The sequence below is a fragment of the Chiroxiphia lanceolata genome, chromosome 4 (assembly GCF_009829145.1).
Source record: "Chiroxiphia lanceolata isolate bChiLan1 chromosome 4, bChiLan1.pri, whole genome shotgun sequence".
NCBI lineage: Eukaryota > Metazoa > Chordata > Aves > Passeriformes > Pipridae > Chiroxiphia > Chiroxiphia lanceolata.
This window is the reverse complement of record NC_045640.1, coordinates 63281005-63306536: the sequence shown is the minus strand read 5'-3', so window position 1 is coordinate 63306536 and position 25532 is coordinate 63281005. Positions and strand designations below refer to the sequence as shown.

Genomic DNA, 25532 nt, shown 5'->3' with positions numbered 1-25532 from the left:
TATTGTTAGGTATGAATTGTGCTTTGTCATGTAAAGTTGGCCGCCTATGTAAGCAAAAAAGCCTTATTTTTTTTATTCTAAATTGCATATTTTTTTCCTTTCTTTTGAAATGTATCTTGTGCTTATTCTGCTGCTACTGTGATAGTGATTTAACATGGTTTCCTGTTCTTTGGTTTTGTTTTGTGAGGATTAATTTTCAAGAAAGCTGGTATCAGAATTTATTCTCCTTTTTGTTTCTAAGGGTGAAAAATATGGGTATATTGCTCTGTGGTGTCAGGATTTTTTTTTTTTTTTGGTTTGGTGTGTTGCTTGGTTTTTTTGGTTGGGTTTTTTTTGGTGTGTTTTTGTAGTGACCTGCCGTGCACTGTGTGGCAACTGACTTTGGGCTACATTGGTACAGCAATATCAGTGATGCCTTTCTGAGCATATTCTTATGGCAGGCTGAAGGATCCTCAATACCTTGATAAATTAAAGTTTTAAACCAATTTTTGCATAGCATTTTTTCTTGACTTTCTTTCTTAGTTGACATCCTGTTGGGGAGATCAACAATTGTAGTTTTTGCTAGTGCACCTAAGCTGTCATGCCCATAGGAAGTCCAGTTGCTCTGCATGAATCCAAACTAGTTTTTCCCTGTATGTGCAAGATTAATTTACTTTAAGCTGTCTGCTGTTTAAAAGCAGACTCGTTGAGTTTGCCCATTAAAGTATTGATTATGATTCTTTTTGCTCAGTATGTATTAGAAGATCCTGTTTTCTTGCAGACCTCAGTGATTGTGCTAGCTTTCTAAGTGGATGGGTTTTATTAAAAATGTTGGGCTAAATTCTGGCTTCTGTTAAAAAGCATTGATCTCAGTGGAGTTACTTGCAAGGGTAATTGATAACAGGTTGGGTTCTTGTGCCTCACATGGAACATGGGCTTTCTGTTGTTCAGCTAAGGAGCTTTAGTTGCACCTTGAAGTAGTAAACTGCTCCTCATGACCCAAAGTTTATGAAAGGAGATTATTTGTCTCTTTCAAAGGCAGGGTATGAGTAATACCAGTTGGTTAGAAACAAAGCCCTCTTAAAAAAAATTCACAAAGATGAAAGTTGTGTCTCTTTGTAAGCTCAGTGAGCCCATGGTACCCACAAATTGCAGCATTACGATGTGCAACTACATTTTTAGATTCATAAGAATTTCTTCTATAAAATATGAACTGCTAGAATACTTTGTATTTCAAAGAAAACTGTAGGTCAGAAATTAGGTGTGTGTTTGAGATGTGTAATAAATATGCACTGCTTTAAAAAGGCAGTATGTTTGAAAGTGTTATGAAACTCTCTGAAATGACTATGAAACAGTAAAGCAAAGAAGAAAATGCAATTAAAAAATAATCTGATCATGTGATATGAAAGCAATAACTTTAGGAAAGCTGCACTAACTCAAGTGTATGTATGTCTCAAAAAAAAATTAGTTGATATTTGACCTCAGTGAGAAATTAATGATTCTGGCTGAAATTGTGAAGGGCCAAACTGAGATTGTGTTCTCTTAGTATTAGTGTGAAGCTTGTGTGTCACTGTTAACTTCACCAAGGTCAGCACATTCTGTCCCATCTGTTGTGCTTGCCGATGGCATGTTTTGATGTAAAGATATAACATGCAATAGATTTCATAAACATTGGAAGATTTTGGGCTATAAATTATGCAAATAACTTAAAGTTCTTTTGTGTTTCAGCAGCCTCTGCCTAGCTGTTTAACAGCAGTGGATTGGGAATTCAAGCCTTTGATATCCTGAGGTTATCAGCGTTACTGTCTTCAAGAGATAACAGCTCTCAAAGCATCTTCAGGGGATGCACCATGACATCAGCAGTGATTGACACTGGGGGCCCTGGCCTGGAGTTTGACAGCAACGGAATCAAAAACCAAGAGGTTAGAAAAATAAAGAGCATTTATTTACTATCAAACTTTGCACCTTTTATCTAAATTTGAAAGCAAAATTCACTGTAAACTTGCTGTGAAGACAAACGAAATGGATTTGAGATTGTTGCGTAAGGAGTAAGACAGCAGCCATTTTTCAAATATCTTTTATTAGAAGATTTTGTTATCACAGAGAAGTGGAAGCAGTAAGTTTAGGAGTCTGCAGTACAACTGTAGACTTGGTTTACAAAATTACATTCCATACTAAGCATTTCTTTAAAGATCTCAGATGTGTCTTGAGGTATAGAACAAGTTGAGCAGAACAATACAAGGGCCTTTTTTAAAGTTAGCCAACACAACATATTTGGTTGCATTTTTGCATTCTTATCAACAAATAATAAATATATTCTACTATCCTGTAGCTTTCAATAAATAGAATCTGGCAGGGTTCCACTTCTGCAACACTTTAACTGATTAAATATGCTTTTACAGACATTTTGATCCTTAAATAAGTAGCCATAAGCATATGGGCTGTGAAGTAGTCAGTTCTGCTGTGATAGCTTATGTACTTAATCCAAAACATGGGTGTTCATGAGATACAGGTCAGATGTAGGTATCTTGCAGTACACACAAAAAGCCTCGATTACATTTCATCAAGCAGAGGGAGAAGAAACACTTCCCACAGCTGAATGACTTCGTTAGAAAACTCATTTCCAATATCTTAAAGCTCTTTGTCTGATGCTTTAAATTTTAAGTGCTTAAAACCAGGAAAATATCTCTGAGTTTGAGGGAGGTCCCTTTGATGGCTGATAAGCCATCTTTTATTCTTTTCATCTCTTGCTTTAGAAGAAGATTTCATTTAAAAATCTTTAAAATTATTATCATTATTCCATAAAATACGTAAGAGCGTAAGAGGAAAAATACTGATGTAGAGTTCAATAGTGCAGTATTTAGAGCATTTTTTTTTTCTTTTCTTCCCTTTTTTTTTTTTTTTCCTTTCTATAGGAAAATGAGCCAGTCTCTGAATTCCCAGCAGTGATTGTGGAGCCAGTTCCTAGTGCCAGACTAGAACAGGGTTACGCTGCTCAGGTCCTGGTTTATGATGACGAGACTTACCTGATGCAAGATGTAGCAGAGGAACAAGAAATTGAGACTGAAACTGTGGAAACAGGTAGACTTACTTCATTTTTTTTTTTTTCTTCCATGAGGTTTTAGAAGTCCCCTAGGAGTGTGACATTGTGTTTACCCACGGGATGGAGATCCTGGCCTGAGTTCACATCTCTTCCCTCTAAACTCAGTTGTGCTCAGCTTGAGTGGTGACAGGATTACCTTGGCAGGTAAAAACGTCACCTTGCGTCCAGGATGCTGCAAACTGTGTACCCTCATGAGCAGGCAGATCTTCATTTATGTCTTTGTTACTCATGCAGGGAGTTAGCTAGACAGCTAAACTTGGAGTTTTTAAAAATCAGCTGAGCCAGGAAGCTGGCTAGAACTCAGTTTTTTTATGTGTCTGGGCCAAATACCTGCAGGGCAGCTGGCAGAATGGACTGCGTGGCTCTATTTACCCCATATTCCTCTCTGTCCCTTGCTGTCCCACTTTTTTGATCGAAGAGTGGTTTTATTGCTGCTTGGATGGCAGGAGTATGTGGCTAGAGGGGATAGAGTTGGACTGTCTTTTTATGGGCAAAAAGCCAATAGATTGAAATTAACTCATCCAGCTGGTAAAATATCAAGTTAGGGATGAAGCAAGGAGTAGAGCTTTGGGTTTAAAAGCTGAGCTGGTTAGTGCTAAGCACATACCTTTCTGTACACTCTCTCTCCAAAGAGCACCACTGGGAGGTCTGCACCTCCTGAGGGGCACCAAAGTCTGTTTAAAGTGTCTGAGGAAACAAAAGTTGTGCTCCTATGGCTGCCTTATGACACCTGACTGCTGGGCTGCAATTCACAGGATCACAGAATACGCTCAGTTGGAAGGGACCCACAAGAATTATTGAGTCTGACCCTTAGCCCTGCACAGGACACCCCAAGAATCACACCATGTGCCTGAGAGCATTGTCCAAACACCCCTTGAGCTCTGTCAGGCTTGGTGCTGTGACTAGTTCTCTGGGGAGCCTGTTCCAGTGCCCAACCACCCTTTGGGGGAAGAACCTTTTCCTGATATCCAGCCTAAACCTCCCTTGACACAACATCAGGCCATTCCCATGGATCCTATCACTGATCACTGCAGAGAAGAGATCAGTGCCTGTCCCTCCCCTTGCTTTCTTGTGTTGCCTCTCATACTTGTTAAACTTCTTTAGCCATTTCAGTTTGCTAAGTTTGCAAGAAAATGTAGCAAGGAGACCCTCAGCTGTTCTGTATTTTTATTGGGTTAAATTTCTGCTGAATTAGCAGAGTGTTGGTGTAGGGAGTACATAGAACTGCAACCAGAGGGAGTCCAGGTCCTCTTGGGCACTCCATACCGAGCTGGTGAGACCCACATCACATGGGCAGCACACATTCCTATCCTGAGGCTGCCTAATGTGGAGTTGGAGTTTAAATTCATGATGTCAGGCAAGCAAAACAATGGTGAGAGACTCTTCTCTCAGCTGCTTACCTTGGCAGCCCAGTAGCTCTGTGTGCATTCCCATCAGATTAGGCAAGTTTCAGTGCAGATTTCTCTGTAAACAGTGGATGCAACTGCTCATACATCCTTCTGAATTTGGATGTTATCCAAATGTTTGCACCGCAGCAAAAATCACATGCATCGACTTCATAAGATGTGCATGAACTAATGATTCAGATTTTGGGACAATACTTAACGATTCCAGTCTGCTGAAAAGTGTTTTGAATGAAATATGCTAATTAGAAGTTCAACAAATTAATTTAAAGGAAAGTTATGATATATGTATTTTTTAATTCTGTTTTTTACTATGGTAATAAACTTTTAAGATTAAGGTAAGTGAGAAGTGAATTTTAGAACTTAAACTTATATTTGAAAACCTTTAAGAGCTTATACTTTGAAGGTTTTTGTATTCAGAAGTTGTTTTTTAAACATTAAATATGCTGTTTCTTGTAAGATTTTTTGTAGATTAATGGCTAACAGGGCAACTGTTTCAGGATAAAGAGCTACTGCAGATGAATTCTTTCTGTGTTTAAGTATAATTTTATGGCCACAATAAATTGGTGGAAAGGACAACTAAAAACTTGTACCTCTTCGTAGTAATATTTTTATTTAAGCTACTGTTCAAAGAAACAGACGTGGGTACTTACAAGCCTTGATATTTGAAAGTATAGTCTTAAAATTTATAGAGCAGTCGATATGATAATTTGATGAGTTTGTAGCTGGAGATGTTAAGAGATGTGTCTTGACTGCATGTATTTTGTTAGTGTTCTTTGTGTTCTTTTATTTTTTTAATTTCACAGTTTGACATTAGCATGTCCTTAAAAATTTAATATGTTTTAATAGTTTTGAGCTAAGAACTAGTAGGCACTAAAAAGCCAATGTACAGTGGAGGAGAAATTAAAATTAATGAAGATTTAAAAATCTATGAATGCACATCAGTTCCCATGCTCCAGCTTTTCATTGTTATTTGTATACTGTATAAAGCATTAATCCAGTGCAGTTTTCATGATGTAATTATACATGAAAATGAGTTGTTGCACAGAAGTTGTATTCAGTGTTGTTTAGACTGTTTTGAGGGAGGCAGTCCTGTGAGGCACGTGTTTTGACCAACATGTTTTGGCATAGCCAGGAGTCTTTCTCAATTCCTTGCTTATACAGAGAGGTGAGATGGGTGGAGAGAAAGTATTAAAACCACAAGAAACATTCCCTGTGGTAATGCACCATTATTAGCAGTGCCTTGCAGGACAGGGAATCTGAGTGTGTTGTTTAATTTTAATTTCCTAGGAGAAGAGAGGTAGGAAGCAATTTAATGTAGGAGAGGTGGCAACAGGTGCCATAGTAATTGTTAATGAGAAAGCAGGCTAAGGCAGTAAACAAAGTATAATGTTTTTTTAAACAGCATAATTTTAGGGTGTTAATTTTCTGAAGTACATCCCTTTATTATGCTAATGACCCTAATTTTGAGAGAGGTGCAACAATTCGATTTCTGTGCATCTTAGAAGAAAATTCTGTTATTGCTAAAGTGGTCTCAATGGATTCTGCTTCATAAATGACAGAATTAATTGCTATAATAAATTCTGTGTTATTTGATAAGTGTATCATTGTTGCACCAAGAATGAGCAAACTTAATACCTTTTGTGGTTCTGGACTCTACAGACAGCATGGCAAATACTAAAAACTCAAAGAGTCTGGGCAGTATTTGAAAAGGACACCTATTCTCATAACATAATATACACCCTTTTCTGTATCTTTACTGCTGGACATGGACATGATTGTTTTTCCTTTCTTGTGACAGTTCACTGGCACTTCCAATGGCTTCTGATTTACATGTTTTATAGCATTGCAACATACATGTTCCAAGAGCCTCGAGCTACTTTGCAGTTAATCTAAAGCTTTGTAATTTAAAATGTAGCCTTATTCTGGCCTTCAGAGACAGGGATCAGTACCCTTTGTGAAAAATGTAGTGGGGCAGCTCCTTAGGACACTGAAGAGATGATTTGTGCTGTGCCTTGAATGGGTCTGTTTGTGGTTTGCTATTGCATGAATGGATTTGAGACTGTGTGGACTGTAAGGACAGTCAGTACTGAGCCAAGGGCAGAATCAGGACCTGTGATGTTGTTTTGTATTAAAAAACCTCTTGCATTTATGAAACCACAATTCAAATAAAATATGCTATATGATTGTTATAAATACTGATGAATTTTTAGCTAATTCTAGTGGAGTATGGGGGGGTTTGCCTATCAGACTCCTTCCAGCCTGTTTCCCACTAATCTATCTCGATTCATTAATCAAGGATCATTAATTATAATTAATCCTTTAACCGTAAAATTAATCCATTAACTATAAAAGTAAGACCCCAAGAGTCTTTTAGCACACAAGAAAGACTTAATGGTTCAAGTTATGTTTTTATTCTAGAAGGAAAAAAATGCCTATCTGCTTGGAATAGAAAAACATCATGACAAAGGGTGCAACATACATATGTACGTTTTTCTAGAAAAACCAAAATGTAGGAAATTTGGTTTTTTCAGGTGACCTTCTGACATTCTTTTTGGAGGTAGTGAGTGCCTTTTGTAATGATTGAAAGGGAAGATATAAGCTTTAAGTTGACATAGTGTTTAAATTTCTTTCCCTGTTTGTATGATATTCTTGGGAGTGGTACCTTTAGATTATTGAGGACTGAGTTACAACTTTAGAATGTTGTTTACTGCACCAGTGACAGTGTTTGTATAATAAAAGAGACATCCTTCTTAACAAGTTTTTAATAATATCCAAATTTTATTGGCTGTCATCTCCTGCATAGTTTTCTTTCCTTAAAGTAGTTAGGCCTTAAATTGTAAGATTTATTCAGCAAAACCTTTGTAGTTTACATTACAGCAGAAGCTGCTGTCTCTAAAGAAGCAGTCATTTTGAAATTAACAATTGCTACATTTGCAAAACCCACGTTATTGTTTGTTCACAAATTTTGTTGAACAGTGGTAGCTATTAAGGAAATGTTGCTGTAAGTACAGTAAAGCTTGATCCCTATGAGAGGTGTTCCAAAATCGTATTGCCTCTGTAGAACCCTGATGGAATTGATTTAGTGACTCTAACATCTTATATGAATAGTGGTTTTCCCCTTATTTTTTTATTAATCACCAAAGGAACAAGTACAGGTTTGGTTTGTTTTTTTTTCAGTCGCAGCTTTAAGATGAAAGAGGAGACAAACCTACTGTGTTCAAGAAGTCAAAATGTCATTAAATTTGTGAACCGTCACCAGGTTTTTTAATTTGATGTTCCATCAGAAACCCTCCTTGTGGTTCAAGTTGAAAAGTCTGGTTTAATTCTAAAAGTATTATTGGCACAGGGAGGCGGAGAATCTGCATGAAAATAGTGGGGATCTGAAAATGAGCCTCTGCAGGGTTATGATCTGATGGAAAAATACTGGGCTACAAAGATCAGGAAGTTCACTTGAAACTACCATGTAAATTGACAGCCATCCTTAAGGAGGGAGGAGGTTGAATCAACAGGGAGCTTAGGCTTATTCCTCTCCTAATTTAAACAAATGGATGAACAAAATACATACTTTAAGGGAAATCTTTTAGAAAGCAAATTTCACATTACTACTTGCACACTTACCACCGTGGGAATCAGCTTTGCATATCTGTGTCCAGTCTTCAGTTATTGCCTGTTCTTCGTTCTGCCTTTATATGTCTTCTCTTACTATAATTAAAACAGCTTCCTTCTAATGTCTTTTATGTGAATTTGAACCCGTGAACTCTTGTTTCTCAGATAAGTTTTCATCAGTTAAATATCATATACTAAGAACTCAGTATTAGATCTGGTTAGAATCTTACCTTTGAGTATGGCATGTGCATGTAAAGGATAAACAAAACAGTGTTATAATTCATTCTGTCCAGACATTATTTGATTAAACTCTTACAAAAAATGAGTTAACACAAGCATCTGCTGTACATTTTGTTAGTGCTGATGTATCCTGTTGACTGTACTTCATTTTCTTACACTGACAGCTCTGTGAGAATTTTACACATGGAGAGGGAGCAGTTTGTTTTAGAGGACCTTGCTGGCTTAAAAAAAAACAAGATTAATTTGGACATTCTAACAACTTGACTAAGCTCTCATCTTAAGTGCTAAGATGAAGCCTGTTAGCTAGGCAAAAGCAAGATAAAGCTTTGCTTGCTCTACTGCAAGAATTAGATGTCTCTAACACATGAATGGGTTAAGAGTTTGCCCTTTGAATGTGAGCTAATTTTATTTTTTCACACCATGCTGCTGCTTCATCCTTGTGAATCCTCCCTCTGCCAAGAAATCCGTGGCATTTTTGCCAGTTAAATGCTGGTGACAGCAAGGCAAAAGGATTCCCCTCTTAATTCATGTGCTGTTGTATAGTACTTGCAGCAGTTGCACTAAAGGCATATACATCTGTTCTCAGTCACATTCTTAATTCAGAAACAAAATTCAACTGCAACTTAAATTTTATGTCATATTTGCTGGTGTTTCCTTTTCTGAGAAATTAAGGAAAAGAGCTCTAGAACTGTGGATGATAGTATTTTAACATGACCATAACTGGTGTCCAGTTCTTTCTACATTTCAGGTTTCTGCCTTGCTGCATTCCCTGGTCCATTCATATCAAAAGAATGCTGCAAGATTTAACTATTTTGTAATAAAGCCTGATTTAACTACACATTTCAGGAATAATTTTTATTTCCTGAGGCTGATGTGAGGCTAATTCAGTGCCTTGCTGGTGTGGAGCATTAAGGGTTGGACTTCAGATGTACAGGTGCATTCTCCTCTAAACTCCCAACCCCAGCTGTAATTGTGAGTGAGAATTTGTAAGCTGTTACCATGAAGACTCAGCCACAACATTTTTACTAATGAAGGCTGAAAAATTGCGTGGCTTCTACCTTGAAATTAGAATGCAATTGTTAGAATGCCAAACCCATCGTGGTATGAGTGCACAAGAGTTACTGGTCTTTATTGACCAAAAATGGAGCGACAGACTTGAAAGTAATAATTTTTAAAGGTGACCTGCACATTAAAAGGGAGATTGTAGTTGACAACAAGCTCTAGGATGACAGTAAAGCCACATGTGTTTGAGCAGGGCATTTAGTCCTTGGAAATGTTCAGTGGGACCCCTTTCCTCAGTATTTCCCTGGCTCCTCCAGGAACATTTTGTGGTTATTTTGCTATTTGGCAATTTTTTACCGTGGAATCCACAGTGGATGGTAATGATTATGCTGATCTGCTGATAAAGGTGACAGCTGCATTTTCTTGGATGGTTTCTGGAATTTAACAATTTTAGTATTGTTAAAAATATTTCTTTGTATTGTTACCTTTGCAATGCAGTAATAGCTATCAACAGTTTGATAGCCCGCTGTTGAGGACAGCAACTACATCTGTAATTATCAGCTGTGAATTTCTTGAGGATCCTGGGCAAAACTGACCTTTCTGTAACTTTAAAATTTGTAGGTGGTTTGGGCACTCGGGACAGGCCATGACTGGACTTCTGAAATTACTTGAAGCTTTTTAGAGTGGTTGGCATTTCAGCATTGTTACTCTGTTATCATTTGCAATTTGTCATATAGACTGCAAATACTACCCTCAGACAGATTGCCATCTACCCTCCACTACTTACTTAAATGAAGTCAAACAAATCACCTCTGTAAGAATAAGCAACTGCTTTATAATAATTGCCTTTTCCCAGGGTAGGTCTTACTAGAATACAGCTACATCCTCTGTGGCTAAAAGTCATTAAATGCACACAGGTTTTCCTTTCTGGTTAATCATTTGCTGTTAGTGGAGGGCAAAGGTGCCATTGGAAGGTTGCACTTCTAGCATTTCTAGTTACAATACTTGTGAAGTAGTTTTCCAAGAGAAACTACAGGGAGTATTTTCATCATATTTGTGAGAACTGTGGGAAAGGCAGCTTTGCATAGGCGACTATGGGAGTGGAGATTGACAATTCCTCCATAGCCACTGAATGCTCTACTAGTTTTGAGATGCTGTTCAAAGAGGTGCTTAAGATAATTGATGATCCTATTCCAATCCACTTCTGCAAATCTGCTGGAACCTACCAGTTCTTTGTATTCTGAATTTACATCTGCTGTCTTGGATGCATTTAATCACATCCAGCTGCTTTTCTTCAGCTGTCTTTCACTTTTTCAAAATAATCAGGATGAGGGTTAACTGGTGTATATTGCAAAGTGATACGTTTCCTTTAGTGTGAACAAAGTTGTCCATATTAAACATTTTGACTTTTTTTTTGTCTGGCACTTGGTAAATGTAGATGTGATGAGCATGTAGGGGTACCTGGCTATCTTGACAGCTGAGCTTGTTTAAAAAATTACAATACAGCTGAATCTTTGTATACTCTAACAGTAAAACAAACAAACCAACAAAAAAATAGGTTACTAAATATATTTCTGTCTGACAAAGACTGATGCTTTTGGGGATCTGTTCATCTATGTATTTTTTTGTGCTTTTTTCATGCCAGAGAAATATAAGTACATCTGCAATTTCCTGTGGCCCTGTTCCATTACAGTAAATATGTCTTGCTTCATTGGGCCACCCACTGAGTAGACTTTGTAGCCCTCTTTGTTAGCCTTTTGCCTAGAAAGGAGGCTTAAAAATAGGTTAAAAAGTTAAGTGCATGTTTACTTTTTCCCCTGTTGACTCTCTTTTTTCCCTGAAATAGTAAGATTTTATTAGCATGATAAATCAATTAGCATTCAGCATGAAATACTAGAAATCATATAATTTAAACAGATGAAACTGCAGAACTTCCAGAGAAAGTTGCATTCCTCCTTAAAGACATATATGTCTATATATGTAATACTATATAAGGTATGCACAGATCAAAATGATCACTACATAGATTTGTTGTAGTTTTTTACATATTAATCTTGAAAGTGCCCAGGCTTGGACTCTTTTCAAGAGATTGGAACCCCTCAGGCATCCAGTGATATTCTCTCTGTGTGAGATCAGAGAGAGCAAAGACTCAGAATACTGAATGCAGCTGTTCAAGTCCATTTCTTGTGAGTTGGCAAACACTGTGCTAAATCTGTGCTTGCAGTAGTAAATAAATGCTGCCTAGAAAACTGCTATTAAACCAAGAGCTTGATGTTTTATGCTCTTTTTTTCCTTTAATTTTGGACACGTGGTGTTTGTCAGAAGTTACATAGTGCACATTGCTTGAATGCACTTATTCAAGGAGTCCACGTATCCCAGGCAAAAATTCATTGGATATGAGTCAAACACTTTAGTTTATGACTAAAAGTTGCAATCAGAAAACAATGCTCACTGAATTACATAGCAATCAATAAAAGAAAAAACTATGAAGGCACCTTTTCCAAAGTATGGAAGTGTGAACTCCTATTGACACAGGTCTGGATCTTCAAGGGTATTTAGTGTCTCAGTGCACCTTTTGATCTGGATCTAAACAGGCAAACTTTTAAACTGTATTTTACTGCTGTGGGCTAAATGGCTTGAAGTATGGGTAAATTACAACTTTTAGCAACAGTAGGTACACGGGACAAAGTGACAGGAGTATGTGGTTATTGCAGTACTCTGTATTTAAGCTGAACTTAGGGTGTTGCTAAACTACACTGGCTGAGGTTTCCACTTCAATTTGAGGATGTTTTAATGAAGGACTATTAAGTTTTATTGCACATTTAAGTGTGCGCCTACTTAAAATGACTTTCCTTGTCCTTGGGCTTGTCTCCACTAGGAAAATTTCTGCTGGAGGATACAGCAGAGTCCCCTAGTGGAAATATGCTGACGGAAGGAATTCTTGCTAGCACTGCTGCTGCACCTCTCTGAATAACAAAAGCTGACAGGAGCACTCTGCTTTTGGCAAAGCTGGATCTGCATGAGAGCTTTTTGCCATCACAGCTGGATGCTTGCCTTTTTTGTCCATGCTTCTGGTTGGGAAGAGCTCGGCTGGCAAAACTTTAGCACAGACCTACCCTTAGAGAGGTCTTTAACGTGAGAATGAATGATGTCGCTTGGATCATCTGATGGTGATGAACAAATGTAATTCCTTACAGCCAGGAATGGATGAGTGAAGTCTACAAAACGCCTGAATTTTTGTTTGTGTGTTCTAAATATTATATATAAATACAGTCATTAAAATGTATCCTAAAAAGCCTTGGGCATTGTAGTGTTAGGAGTATGATTTGTCAAAAGTTTGAAGCACTGAATTTACCAGCTGGAGGTCATTTATGCGGGATACTATTTTGTGATTTCTGTGGTGGGGAAAAATGCTTCTGAATTGTTGCTTGTGATCTAGGTCCTAGGACTACTAAAACTTGAGAGGGGAAGAGGTTCTGTATTGTCAAGTTGCAGCCAGCGCCCTTCACCTGCTTTTAATGGAGCTGTGGTGTACATGGAAGGAAGGAATTCTCTTTAGGCAGGTGGTTGCTTGATCCTTAGCTTAACAATACGGGCCTATTCAGGTGTGTGTGGTGTTAATGAAGGAATTCCTACGTGTAATCTCCATGCTTTGCTTTTCTTGGGGTAGCTGCTCTTTGCATGCAGCTCTGCAGTTTTACCCTGGGAGTGATTGGCACAGGGAATGGACAAGCACATGTGGAGGGTGCATTCTTCTGACTGGTGTCTGTCCAGCTGCAGCACTCCAGAGGCCTGGCAGGGAATGCTGCGGTGTCACTGAAGCAGGTGTTCTTCAGATGGGAGAGCACACAACCCTAAAAAAAGCAGCAGTAGTGGTTTTTAAAATATATTTTTAAATTAAGAAAGCAATGTAACTTTCTCCCCCTCAAATCTGCTCAGGGGCTGGGTTTCACAAAGGATGGACAGGGCCTGTAGCTAAATGGAAAAGGCACCTAAAGTTCCCTTGGAATCAGCCCCTTCAGGAGACGAGGTGGATTGTGGATTGCAGGAGAGGAGGACTGAGGCTGTCTGGCGAATTGTTACTGAACGTAGGGACTCGCCAAGGAGAAAACTTGTTCCTGCGTCAGTGGGGACTGTCAGGCTTATCCTGGTGCCCGGGGCACGTCGGTGCCGGTGTGCGGGGGCTGCGTGGAGGCGGACGGGAAGGCGCTCGGGGCAGCGCCGGGACGGGCTGTGTCCGTGCCCGCGGGTGCCTGCGGGCCGGGGCGGGCGGGCAGGCAGGCGCTGCCCTCGGCCCGTGTGGGCCGGCGGTGCCCGGCGGCTCCCCCTTCCCGCGGGCGGCCCCGCTCTGCTGCCGCTGCGGCGGCGGGAGCCGGCACGGCACTTCCTGTGTGGGACGGGCGGCGGAAGGATCGCGCGCGCGCCGCCCCGCAGGAAGCGCTCTCGCCGCCGCCGCCGCGCGCCGTGGCGGTGACCGCTCCGCCCGCGCCGCGGGAGCGCGCCTCGCCCGCCGGCCCCGCGCGCGCCCGCCCGTCAATGTGAAGCCGCTCCGGCAGCGTAAACATGGCGGCGTCCGTGCATGAGGGGCCCACCAACCAGCTCGACCTCCTGATCCGCGCCGGTGAGCGGCGCCGCGCCGCCGGGGGGCGAGGACGGCTGCGGGGGTGGCGGGGCGGGCAAGAGCGGGGACGGGCGGCGGGGGGAGCCGCGGCGCAGGGCGGGCGGGAGGGCTGCAATGGAGGGCAATCAGGAAGTGATCACCTTGGTAGCGGCCGGCCCGGCGTGCGGCGGGCCCCGCGGCACCGCCACCGCCGGCACGGCCGCCGCCGCGCCGGGAGTTGCGGCGGGGCGCGCGCGGCGGAGTTTTGCGGGGCTTTTGGCGGCCGGGGCGAGAACCAGGAAGTGCGCGGGGTTGTTGTCCTCCCGCCCCCGCCGGCCCTCCCCTCGCTCGGAGCGCCGCTGCCGCCGCCACGCTGTCTGAGCGGGCAGGCCGAGGGCCGCGGCCCGGCCTCCCCCTGCGTGTGTCCCCCCCCCCCCCTCTTTCGCCCCTAATTCCGGCGGCCCCCCCCCCCCCGTGCCCTTTTAAACTGTGAGCCGCCGGCGGGGCGGGAGGAGGCGCCGCCGGCGGGGCCGCGGCCCCCACGTGTTTGGGGCGGGGGGGCGGCGGTGCCCCCTCCCCCACGCGCGCCGCGCAGCGGAAGCGCCGCGCGCGCCCCCGGGGCCCCCGCGCGTCCCCGGGGGAGGGACCGGCCCGAGGGGGAGGTGGCGGGGCCGCCAATGGGCGCGCGGCGGGCGCGGCACCGGAGCGGAGCGCGGTGTAAACACGGAAGTGGCGCCGCCGCCGCCGCACGTGGCCGCACCTGCCTGCGGGCGCCCCCGGCGGGCGGGGGAGGGCGCGGCGGGAGCGCCGGCCCGGGACGGAACAGGAGCCGGAGCCGGCTCTCATAAGCTGGTGCACGTGCCGCGCTCCTTCTGCTCGCTCCTCTATACCTTGGAGCCCCCGGGACTAGCCGCTTTACTCGAGCTCTAACACTTCGTCGGGGTTATGTTCAGGATCATGGTTTGGCCTCTCTTGGTTTTATTAAATCTGTCCGAGAACAGGACGCATTCCAGTGATCCCAGGATTTGTCTTAAACTGTGGTAGAGCCACGGAGAAAGCACGAGCAAAGTTACAGCTGACTAAAGCCACAAATGCACTGTCCAGCGTTTAGTTCTCCATAGAAGTTGTACTAGCTCTCGTTTTATTTTTGTCTTTACAACGTGTAGCTCAGTATTTAAACCTACTCCTTGAAGCCACACACAGCAGTACCGTGGAGAGCATTAGAAGTAATGACTTGTGCAGTTACTGCCTGGACAGTAAAGCCTAACGCTGGTTTTGCATTGACATGGCAGTGGGTTTGTACAGGCCTGAATGTGTGCTAAAGGTAAATGCTCTGTCGTTCACGAGTGTATAAAGATACCCTTCCGAAAAACAAGAGCCAAATCATGAAATGTTCACAGTGCTTTATTTTATTTAATGTGGAAAAACACACAGTGTTTTTTGTAGGAGGGTGACACCAACCCCAGACACACAAAAACCCCCCAGTATAAAGCAGCAAAGAACTGTTCTGCTGCACAACAGAAGTGGAGCAGGTCATAAGCAGTTGGACACTCTCCTGTCTACGCTGGAGCAGGAGCTTCATTTTGCCAGTGGAACACATCTCTGATTCCTTCAGGGCTCACACTGCGCATTTCAGTTAGTTGTTTTTTACTTTTGATTGTCAATGAATGGAGAACGTTTAAGTGGTTGATTATTGTGTCAAGACCTTCTTAAGTCACTGTAACTAGATTGCTTGTGACCTAACCTTTAGATAAATGACAGGTGACCTTTGCATTGCCCTTTCTGATGTCCTTAATGTCCTTAGCGCAGACAACTTAATTCCTTTTTTTTGTTGTTGTTATATTTGCATTGCAGTGAGTGATACAGATACCTACACAGGTCTAGTATTCCCATCATCGTACTATCAGGATACCATATCTGTTTACTTACGTTTGTATGTAGATGGTATCATGTGGATTTAAGTGAGGAATTCTCTATCCTAAGGGATTGTAATAGTAATGACGTGCTGCCTTTTCCCGTGGCTCCTCGTCCCAATGTTGACAAAACTTCAGTGTCGATAACTGCGGGCACTAAGCGGGACTAAAATTGTTGCTGCTTAGTGTTATCTTAATTGAGGGTTGTACAAGCAACTCCTAAATGACTTTACAAAGACATGTTTTGGCTTTGTAGCTAATATTTGTGTCAATATCAGGCTGATAACTAATGGCTTACAGTGGAGCAAGTGTTTTGGGATGATCTCTCTCATTTTCTTTATTGATTACCTTTATGCAGTGGGTTATGCATCATCCTTAAATTGTGTGCAGCTGAGAGTCTTTGGAACCAACAGAGCCAGGCTTAGGGAAATACTGAAAAATCCAAGGGATTGTTCTTCACTTTCTGAACAAATGTCTGCCATAAAACAAGCAGTAAACTGAAAATGCTTTCTTTTCCAGTCAAATGTTGCATGCAGAAAGATTTCTGGGTATTACCTATATGGGCAATTCAGTTGCTTATAATTAAAATGCAGCTTAAGCACTGTTACAGCTTCCACTGCTCTTTGCTGTGGTCTTTTAAGTGCTGAGATAAAACAAGCATGTAAGCACCAGTAAACTTTAATGAGCTTTGTTAGTGTATGTGTAGTCACTCTTGACTGAGTTCCATGCTTGGAATTGGGAATTCTTCATTAAAGTATTCCTCTGGTTGCCTGATAGTATTAAAGGATAAGCTATTGCAGGTGCTGCAGTTAAGTGTTGGCCTTGTAAATGCAGACATTGATAACACTTCAGGTAAAGGGGGGGGAGGGCTGTATTCAGTGCCAAAAAGTACCATTTTGAAAGTTCCTGTCCCATTTTTTTTCCCTCTCATCAGTTGCTTTCATTAATTTTGTTAAGTCTTATGTTGAAACGGGGGACATTTTAACCAAATGGATATGTTGCCACTGTGTTCTTCTGTAAAGCTGAAGTACAGCCCTGTCAGACTTAATTACCAAGTTTGGTGTTTTGTAACAGCTGTTGAGAACCTTGAATAATGTACTGTACATGCTATTTGTTTAGAAAGTGGAGCTAGAAGACATTAGGTCAACAGTGAAGATAGACATCAACTAGCGTAGTTAACTGTTTACATTTTTTGAGGTTGTTTTCAAAGAGGATTTTTTTTCCTACAAACAGACCAGAAAATTTTTAATGAAGTATTTTAAAATAATGAAGTATCTTAAAATAAAATGCCAAGGACTCAGAATTCTTCATAAAAGCAGTAAGATGAGGTTTAGTTTTAAAAGAATGAAAGGTAAGTGGTGGTGTTAGCTCTGATGTGTTCTAGATCAGTAAATGGCAGTTCTCATGTCACTTAGTTATCAAACTCTGAAAAATTTACTTTCGTCCATGTAAACTACTTTGCTTCCTTTGGGCAAGTGACAGTTCCTCCTGAAATGATTATATGAGGTGACAGACCTACACCTTACTTTTTTTACTCAAGCAATACAGTCTGTTTTAGCTTTGGGGTATTGTATATGTGCACAGTGGTACCATAGTTGATAGCATAAATAAATACAAATAGAACTGGGCATATTTAAAGAAACAGGTGAAACACTTCAGTCTTTGATCAGAAACATTTCTGCCCATTGTGATACTGCACTTGTGCACCAAAGTGGAAAGTTGTCTTTTTTCTTTTTTTTTTGCTTGTTTGTACAATCCTTATCCCTTGATTTGCTTTTTTCCCATCTTTATTGTGGGAAGTGTTACCAGGTACTGTGATACAAGTGTAGTTTGGTTGATGACACTTGATCCAGTAATCTGCAAGAACAGCCTCCTGCTTTTTTCTGGTCTCATTCCTTCTCTGAGGGAGCCTGTTCCCCCACTTCCATCTTTTAGGTTATCTAATTTAGCTGTGTTTTTCATCCGTGTCATGCCTCATGACTGAGCACTCTGACATGCTGCTGTCTTCTATTAGATATTTTCCAGCATGTCAGAAAGATGTTTTACATAAAATTTGTGTCGAAATACAAATCTGTACTTTTTTCTTCCCACTGTGTTGGCGCAGTAACGTTGCCTGTGCATAAATGAAAACTCCCGATGCTCACTGGGTAGACAAATGCTTCTGAGGCTAAACCCATGTACTGGTTAAAGGAGAATTAGCTACCTGAAAAGGCTTGAAACTTGGTAATAGCACTCGTTTTAGTAAGTGTTTTAATAGCTGCCTTTTTGGCGATGTAAGGTGCATTTGTTGGCTGTCATGATAGACAGACAGCATGTGTGTTCCAGCCAAAGCCAGAAGTGTTACTATTTTTTGCTTGATATTTTTTAGGTGGCAATTTTAGTGGAGTCCTAAGTAACTCACGTTGGAAAAACATTTGTGAAGTGTGTATTTTCAAATGTCACAGGCTTTTGAGGAGTAGATAGTGCTATTTTTATTGGAAAGTGAAGGGTTACTTAGGGGAGAGGTTGAGCGGCTCCTTGGCTCTGCTGTTAGGGTTTTGCAGCATTAGTCCCTAATGTTGAGGAGGTTGTGTCTCCTAGCCCCTCAGCAGAATGCCCTAGTCCTGGAAAAGTATGAAGATGGCTTTCTGCTATTCTTTTTGCCTTATTCCTGCCCCCAGCTAGGTACCTCATACTTGTGGTGAAGCATCTAAACTGTTCCCTACAGGAAAAATTTTGTATGCTTTTAAGCATTTAGGAGTAGCTAATTGGGTACTCTCTTACAAGTGAAATTTGGCAACTGTTGTTTGAATTTCTTTACCGATTTCCTTTACATACTAAACCTGCTGTCTGCACAGAAGCAGCTAACTAGTTGTCCCAAAAATGGTAACCAGCAGAAATGAAAACTGCACAGCTCTTAGCTGCAGGGGAGGCAGAGGGGTTGGTGGAGAAGCTTTGCTGACATGCTTTAAATCTTACTGCATACTTTAGAATAATAATATATTCAATACTGATTTGGACTTTCTAATTTTAGTAGTGTTGTAGAATTGATACATTTATGATGACTCTCTGAGTATTGTTCCTTTATTCTGATGATCAGTGGAAAGTTTTATCAGATAGATGAAGGGAAGTGTACCGATTTCTGTACAACTGAAGCTTTTCTTTGTCGAGAGAAGTGTTTAGGCAGAGGGTTTCCTGCAGGGCCACTCTGTCACAGTGCAGGTTTCAGCCTCTGACTTGGGATGCTCCCAAACTGCTCCATGAGGAAGGAAACAGCTTGGCCAAGCACGGGAAGCACCCAGGACTTGGAGCTGGGGGAAGGGCTTACAATGCAAAACTCTTGCTGATTGCTACTGGTTATACAAGGGACAGAGTGTGCAATAGAGACCCTTTCCCGATTTTCCTGTGCTCCCAGCCTGGGGTGAAGCACTGGTGGAATGTCAGCTTTATCAGGCATCTACCCTTCCAAAAGATAAAGCCCTCTAAATAGCATCCCAGGCTGTAAGTAATGGGCTGTGGTGGGAATTCCATCAGCCAGCCAGCAGGTGGGCAGCGGGCTAGTTCAGCAAGAAATTTCAGGCACCGAAAATTTTGCATTTGGGCACTTTCAGTTTCTGGTTTATGTGTTTAATTTGGTGGCTAGTAGGTTTTTTGAGGTTTTAAGCCCTGCATTTGAATAAACTGCAATGTGCTGGAAGGCTTTTACCTCCATGTGTGCCTGCAGGAATCTTTGTGTATCCAGCGTTTTCTAAAGTCAGAAGCAACTCTAGTGTTATTTTCCCAACAAACCTCGAGTTGTTTCTTTGATGTTTTCAGTTACAGGATAGGTGCCTTGAAGTTTTCATAGAGAATTACTCCCAAATCCTCTTTAGTGGTGTGACACTGGAGATAGGTGACCCTGCTCACGCTAAAGATAGATCTCCTGGGTTGCCGGCTGCCTCCCTGGAGTGGTTCAGCTTGGAGCAGATGGCCATAAATGGAAAGAGCAACTGGAGAGAGGCAGAGTACCTTAGCCAGAGTGTGGATGATGGGCAACAGGTGTTTCTGCAGTCACTACTTTTAAAAATCTTTACAGGGGTGAGGAATGTGGAGTTGGCTGTGGAGTAGAATTGTAGTTTTAGTTGATACCTTGGGGTCTTTATAGTGTTGCTGCTGTGTTCAAGTTGCTGTGAGCTGCACTGTATCAGACTTAAATGTGCTTTCTTGGAGTTACATTATTTTTTATTAATTACTTAGTTTTCCTTTCAGAACATAAGAAAAGAGCTGTTTTTACCTTTTTCCCTTAAAAAACCCATACCCTTTATACTGTTTGTTGTGATTTGTGTTTTTTTAACAATCAAGCCTGCTAAACCCAACACACAGTTATGTCAGAAATCAAAACAGGAAATATCTGTTTTGCAGACTAATATTGTATTTTTATATAGATTTATCCAATAGACTGAAAATTTGAAGAGAGGTGACCTTCGGAATTTAACGGGATAATAATTGGAGATAGTACTACTTGTCTGTTCTGCTGCGTTAATTTATAACCATCCTGATCACAGTCTGGTTTGTTCTGGTTAATTTGAAGGCAGAATATAAATCTCAGAGTCTGCTTTTGTAAGCTCTTGAGCACCTCATGGAACTGAGGAGCTTGGCTGTGAACCAGAAATCTAATCTAGAGAAGTGACAGTGTTGGTTCTGCTTGTTGTGTGTCTTCCCTAAATGTTTCTGTCGACAGAAAGGTATAAAAGGTGTGAAGACACCTGACAATTTTGCGATTTTCATGTTAGAGATTGAGCAGTACAGCTGTACAGGGATACCTGTGGACTTTCATAAGTAATCTGTTCTCATTAATTTTTTGTATCCTTCTGCAGTGGAAGCATCAGTCCATGGCAGTAACGTGCACTGCACGGATAAGACAATTGAAGCTGCAGAGGCCTTGCTTCATATGGAGTCTCCTACCTGCCTGAGAGATGCCAGGAGTCCTGGTATGTCAGCCACAGTTTCTGCTCTGGGATCTGTTTCTCCTTCTACTAACTAATAAAACAAAGTGGGAAACTTGTTTCTGTGGGGAGTTGTATACAGTTTAAAGCATTTGCTTGCTTATTTCAAAGCTACTGATTTGGTTTGAGTTTTTACATGATTTTTCCACCCCCTTACAAGTATAGTTACAGAGTAAATCATTTATCTGTTGGGTAGAGATATTTGAGTGACTACACATTTAAGGTTAACTTCACTGCCTAAACATCAGGAAACACTTTTTTTCACTGTGCAGCTGACAGAGCCCTGGCACAGGTTGCCCAAAGAGACCATGGAGTCTCCATCCTTGGAGATACAAAAAAGTACATGATTCTAGGTGGCCCAGCTTGAGTAAGGAGTTGGACCAGGTGCCCTTCTAACCTCAACCATTCTGTGGTTCTGTGAATTTGACATTTTAAATTGCTAAAATGAAGACTTATTTTAAGTGAAAATATTTATATTTATATTCATCTTTCTATTTTGGAAAGAATATCTGAATACAATGTGTTGCAAAGTTTTCTTGGTTTAGAAAACCAAAATTTGATGATTTTTTTAACCGATGTTTCTTCTGAGGTTACTTAATTTATGTTGGATTAAATAATGGTCAAACTGAAATGCAAAAACTACAAAATAGGAAATGAAGATCATAATAATGATCAAAGATTAAGCTCTAATTTGTCTAATTCAAAGTTGAGTTTATTGCTAAAGGATATTGTTGTGATACTTGTCTTCTGCCTAAAAATACAAATATGCATGTTTTGGGGAGCTGGATTGATTTTCTAGACGACAGGTTGTTGGAGCAGAAACATATTGTATATGCTTTGTAGAAATTATTTTATGTAAGGTGCCTTAAAATAACCAGATAAAAACTTCATCAGCTATTCCTTTTTTCTTCTTTCATAGTGGAAGTTTTTGTCCCTCCTTGTGTGTCAACCCCAGAATTTATCCATGCAGCCATGAGACCTGATGTGATCACAGAAACTGTGGTGGAAGTATCAACAGAGGAATCTGAGTCAATGGATGTATCTCCTGTCCCAACTTCCCCTGATATCCATGAACCAATGAAAAAGAAAAAAGGTACATATGGCTCTTGGTAGGAGCAATGTCAGAATTTATTTCTGATGTGCACTGCTGTGGGTGGTGCAGTTGATACAGGTGGAGATAGATTAGATGATCTGTTATCTTTGCTCATATGAACAGACTGACTGGAGTCTGAAGTGTGAGTTCTTAGAAAATGGCACCGGAGCAGGAAAAAAGAAGGAGCAAGAGAACGGGCTTTGCCAAGCCATAAAGGCAAATGGTTTCTGTGTTTGTTGTTTTTTAACACAAAGTGGAGGAAGGATAGAGAAGGATGCAAAGAGGACTTTCGTGGTGTGTAACCACTGGTGTCTGAAATACGGATATATCTGGAGAGTGGATAGACTCAAGGTAATTGCAGTGAAACAGCATGGTAAATACTAACCTAAAAACCCACAAATGAGTTTGCAAAAACATGAGAAGATCTTCCTTGTGATATTTGTATCTTTCCTGTTTGACTGCCGTGTCTTTGAGGAGAAGCAATTCAGAACAGTGTTTGATTTCTAAGCATTCCACTATCGTATGGGAGGTTAGCACCTGGTGAGATTACTCTCTCTGTATCTATCTGGCAGTTTTCTTACAGGCATCAATAAGATTTGCATAACTTTAGGGATATTGCTTTAATAGAGCTTCCAGACGTGCTAAGATGGAATATTTGTAATTTAGAGGGGAAAAAATGCAATGCAATGGTAAAGTGATATAAATCCAAGATCTTTGAATTTCAGATTTTGTAAAATCACACGCACATAACTGTAACTCTGCTGTAAATTAATTCAGAGTAAAACAGGCATTGGGCTAAAGAATGCAAATACATTGAGTTTTACTCGATACTTTTGGTCCTTACCTCACCTGCCATTAACTTGTCTGAAATTGAGTTAAATCTGCAACCAAATGATTAATTAAACTGGTTGTGCGGTAGTAATCAAACAATTTAGGTTTATCCATATCTGTAGCAAGGAAACAGCAAGGGGAAAATACATGAACTGCTTCTTTCAGCAAAGACAAACTGTAAGATACTTCACATATGATTAACACTTGTTTTTCCCCGTGTTTTATGTGCAGCTGGCCGTAAACCCAAGAGCCAGCAGTCGGCTCTGGCTGATGGGTCTCCAGATCTGGGTATAAAGAAGAAACCTAGGGAAGGCAAAGGTATATTTTTTTTCATTTATCGAGTCTTTAAAAATATGCAGTGCATGGTATCTGTCACAGGAAATATACACATCTTCAAAGGTTTGGTGGACGAGTTTGTACTGACTTCATTAGAGTTGGATTCGATGTCTTCAAATTTGTGCAAGATCTGGCACAAGGATGTGTGCTTTGGAAGAGCCCTGTAGTACACTCCACAGTTAATAGGATTTCTCATATTTTATTTGCTTTGCTTTGTGTTTATTGACTTGTGATGTCTTTCGTGGTGTGTGTCAACTTAGTGCTACGCACATAATTTATTAAGCTACTGCTGAAAGACTTGTTCTCAAGTAGTGGCAGCACGTGGGCTTTTAGAATGGTGATGGCTGGAAATAATGTTTTCTTAGTTGATTCACAAACTCCAGTGGGAATATATTCCTTTGACTAATAGGTTCAGTTTGAGTTAAGGGGAAAACCAAATGATGATGTGTTTCTGCAGTGGTTGAGTGAGGCATTTTGTGCTTGAGCGTCCTACTTTCCTAATGTTTCTCCTTATAAACAGTGGTTCCTTTCTTGGACTCCAAGGCCCTGCTATTCACTCAGCAGGGAGACAGATTGGGACATTTGCTCACAGGTTACCTTTGAAGTGGTGTGTGGTGTATCAGCTCTTCCCCTGTTTGTAGGTGAAAAATCTGGATCTCTTCCCCACTTACTGCACTGAAGGTTATTTGGAGATGTTGCTATGGCAGGGAGTAACCAAGTTTAGTGACTTGTAGTGGCAGCGCCCTAGAAAGACTGTGTAGTGGTCAGCTCCACTATTATTTTGAGATTTGCTTGAAAGCAAGGTCTTTACTGTTTACATAATTCCTTATCTGGCTACAGCTCCTGAGTCTTATCAGTAGGGCAAGGAAGAATGGGACTGACGTCCTGCAGATGTTGGCTCATGGAAAGCAGTGCAAACAGTCATTAAACTTCCCTGCAGTGCCCAGTGTTGCTGTCTTTGGATTTGGTGTAGGAGTGGACTTCAGTGAAGATCACAGATTTTGTATCTGCTATGTTTAAAAGTGCATCTTAATTTAATTGTCTCTGTCCTTTTTTTCTTTTTTAGTATTCTTAAATCCTTCTTAGCTTGCTTTCTAATTCAGATTTTGCTATTACAGCTTTCCATTACCTGAATAGTACATGTAAATTGTCCCAGGTCCTAGTTTGCTGCACAAATAACTTTGAAAAAGGAGACCTGTATTTCTGTCTCTTCTAGTTTTTGTACTGGTGATTTAATTCTGTAGCTGTTTTTTTTACTGAGTGGGAGATGGTACTCCTTTGTGGGTTTGGGTGGAATTTTTTGCCTTTTTTTTTCTAATTGTATTTCCATGGATCCTCATAATGATCTGCTTATGTCTCTTGTTCTCATGAAGTATCTTATTCCATATTTTACTCTACAACTGGAATAAAATATTTTTTTTCTTAATATAGTCTAGCTAGATGTGCTGCAAAACATTTTGTTACTGGATTTAATTTTTGTTACTTATTTAAAAAAATTACTTGCAGATATAGGCTATTTAATATCCAGCATGTTTTTGGAAAACCAGAAATTATTTTAGAGCTCAGTACTGTCAGAGTGAAGTCTTGGAGGAAGAGAGCTGGTTGTGCACATTTGGAAAGGGTTGGCATATAGGTAATCCTTCTTTTGTGCATTCCTGGTGCTTTCTGGTGCAAAGTGAAGCAGCTGTAAATCTGATTTACTTGTGCCTTACAGTTTATTACATGGGAGGAACTGGAGACATAGTAGTATTTTTACTTTAAGTGAGATAGTGTTGTTTTTTTATTTTGTTCTCACGTAGTGGATTGCCAGTTTTTGGCATGGTTTCTCTTTCCATACTTTGTTTTTCATTTGCAGAAATACTCTCTTTAAACTGAAGGCAGTTAGAGGGAGCAAAACTGTGTTTGAGCCTCTCCTCATAGATGCAACAGTTCATTGACACACACAGGACCTTGTATAATTCACATACTCCCTGGTCATTGGTCTCTCTATTTTGAAATGACACCTAACATTCTTAAGCAGGTGGCAGCTGTAATAATCATCTAACCACAAAAATTTCTTTAAAATTTAAAATACTCTGGACTGAAGTTAAGATAGGTAACACTAATGTCTAGCTCAGTGGCTGCTTACTGGTTAACCTGAGACCTTTCTGATGGTGATGGGAGCTGTATGGTAGTAAATAAAGCTTCTCTCTTCCTAGCAAGGTGCAGGCAGCACACGTTCCTAAGTCCAGCCTGGTACACAGATGCTTAAAAGCAGCTTGAATTTAAACCTGTTCAGAAAATAGATTTTATAGGGGTGTCTCTCTCTTCCTCAGGAGTCTGTAAGCTTGGATTCATAGTATAAGGAGTGTCTGGTTCTGAGGAGAAAGGGTTTAAGAGTGGTTCAAAATTGTATTAAACATTTGTAAAATGAGCTTTCTGTGTTAAATGCATAGCAGCTTTAGCTGACACAGCAGCCC

General features: G+C 40.9%; 1 protein-coding gene across 3 annotated transcripts in view; it reads left to right on the top strand.

Annotated features, from left to right (window-relative positions):
• ELF2 (E74 like ETS transcription factor 2) overlaps nucleotides 1-25532 on the top strand; it is a 35373-nt gene that overhangs the window by 5298 nt on the left and 4543 nt on the right. Inside the window, exons 2-6 of one of the 3 annotated variants that reach the window (XM_032685915.1) lie at nucleotides 1708-1901; nucleotides 2895-3060; nucleotides 20685-20798; nucleotides 21733-21906; nucleotides 22969-23055. In XM_032685915.1, the coding sequence (XP_032541806.1) occupies nucleotides 1830-1901; nucleotides 2895-3060; nucleotides 20685-20798; nucleotides 21733-21906; nucleotides 22969-23055 (613 nt within the window). In that variant the 5' untranslated portion in view covers nucleotides 1708-1829. Of the gene's footprint in view, nucleotides 1-1707; nucleotides 1902-2894; nucleotides 3061-13815; nucleotides 13958-20684; nucleotides 20799-21732; nucleotides 21907-22968; nucleotides 23056-25532 lie in introns of those variants that run through there. The other 2 variants (XM_032685916.1, XM_032685917.1) reach the window with 2 other exon arrangements.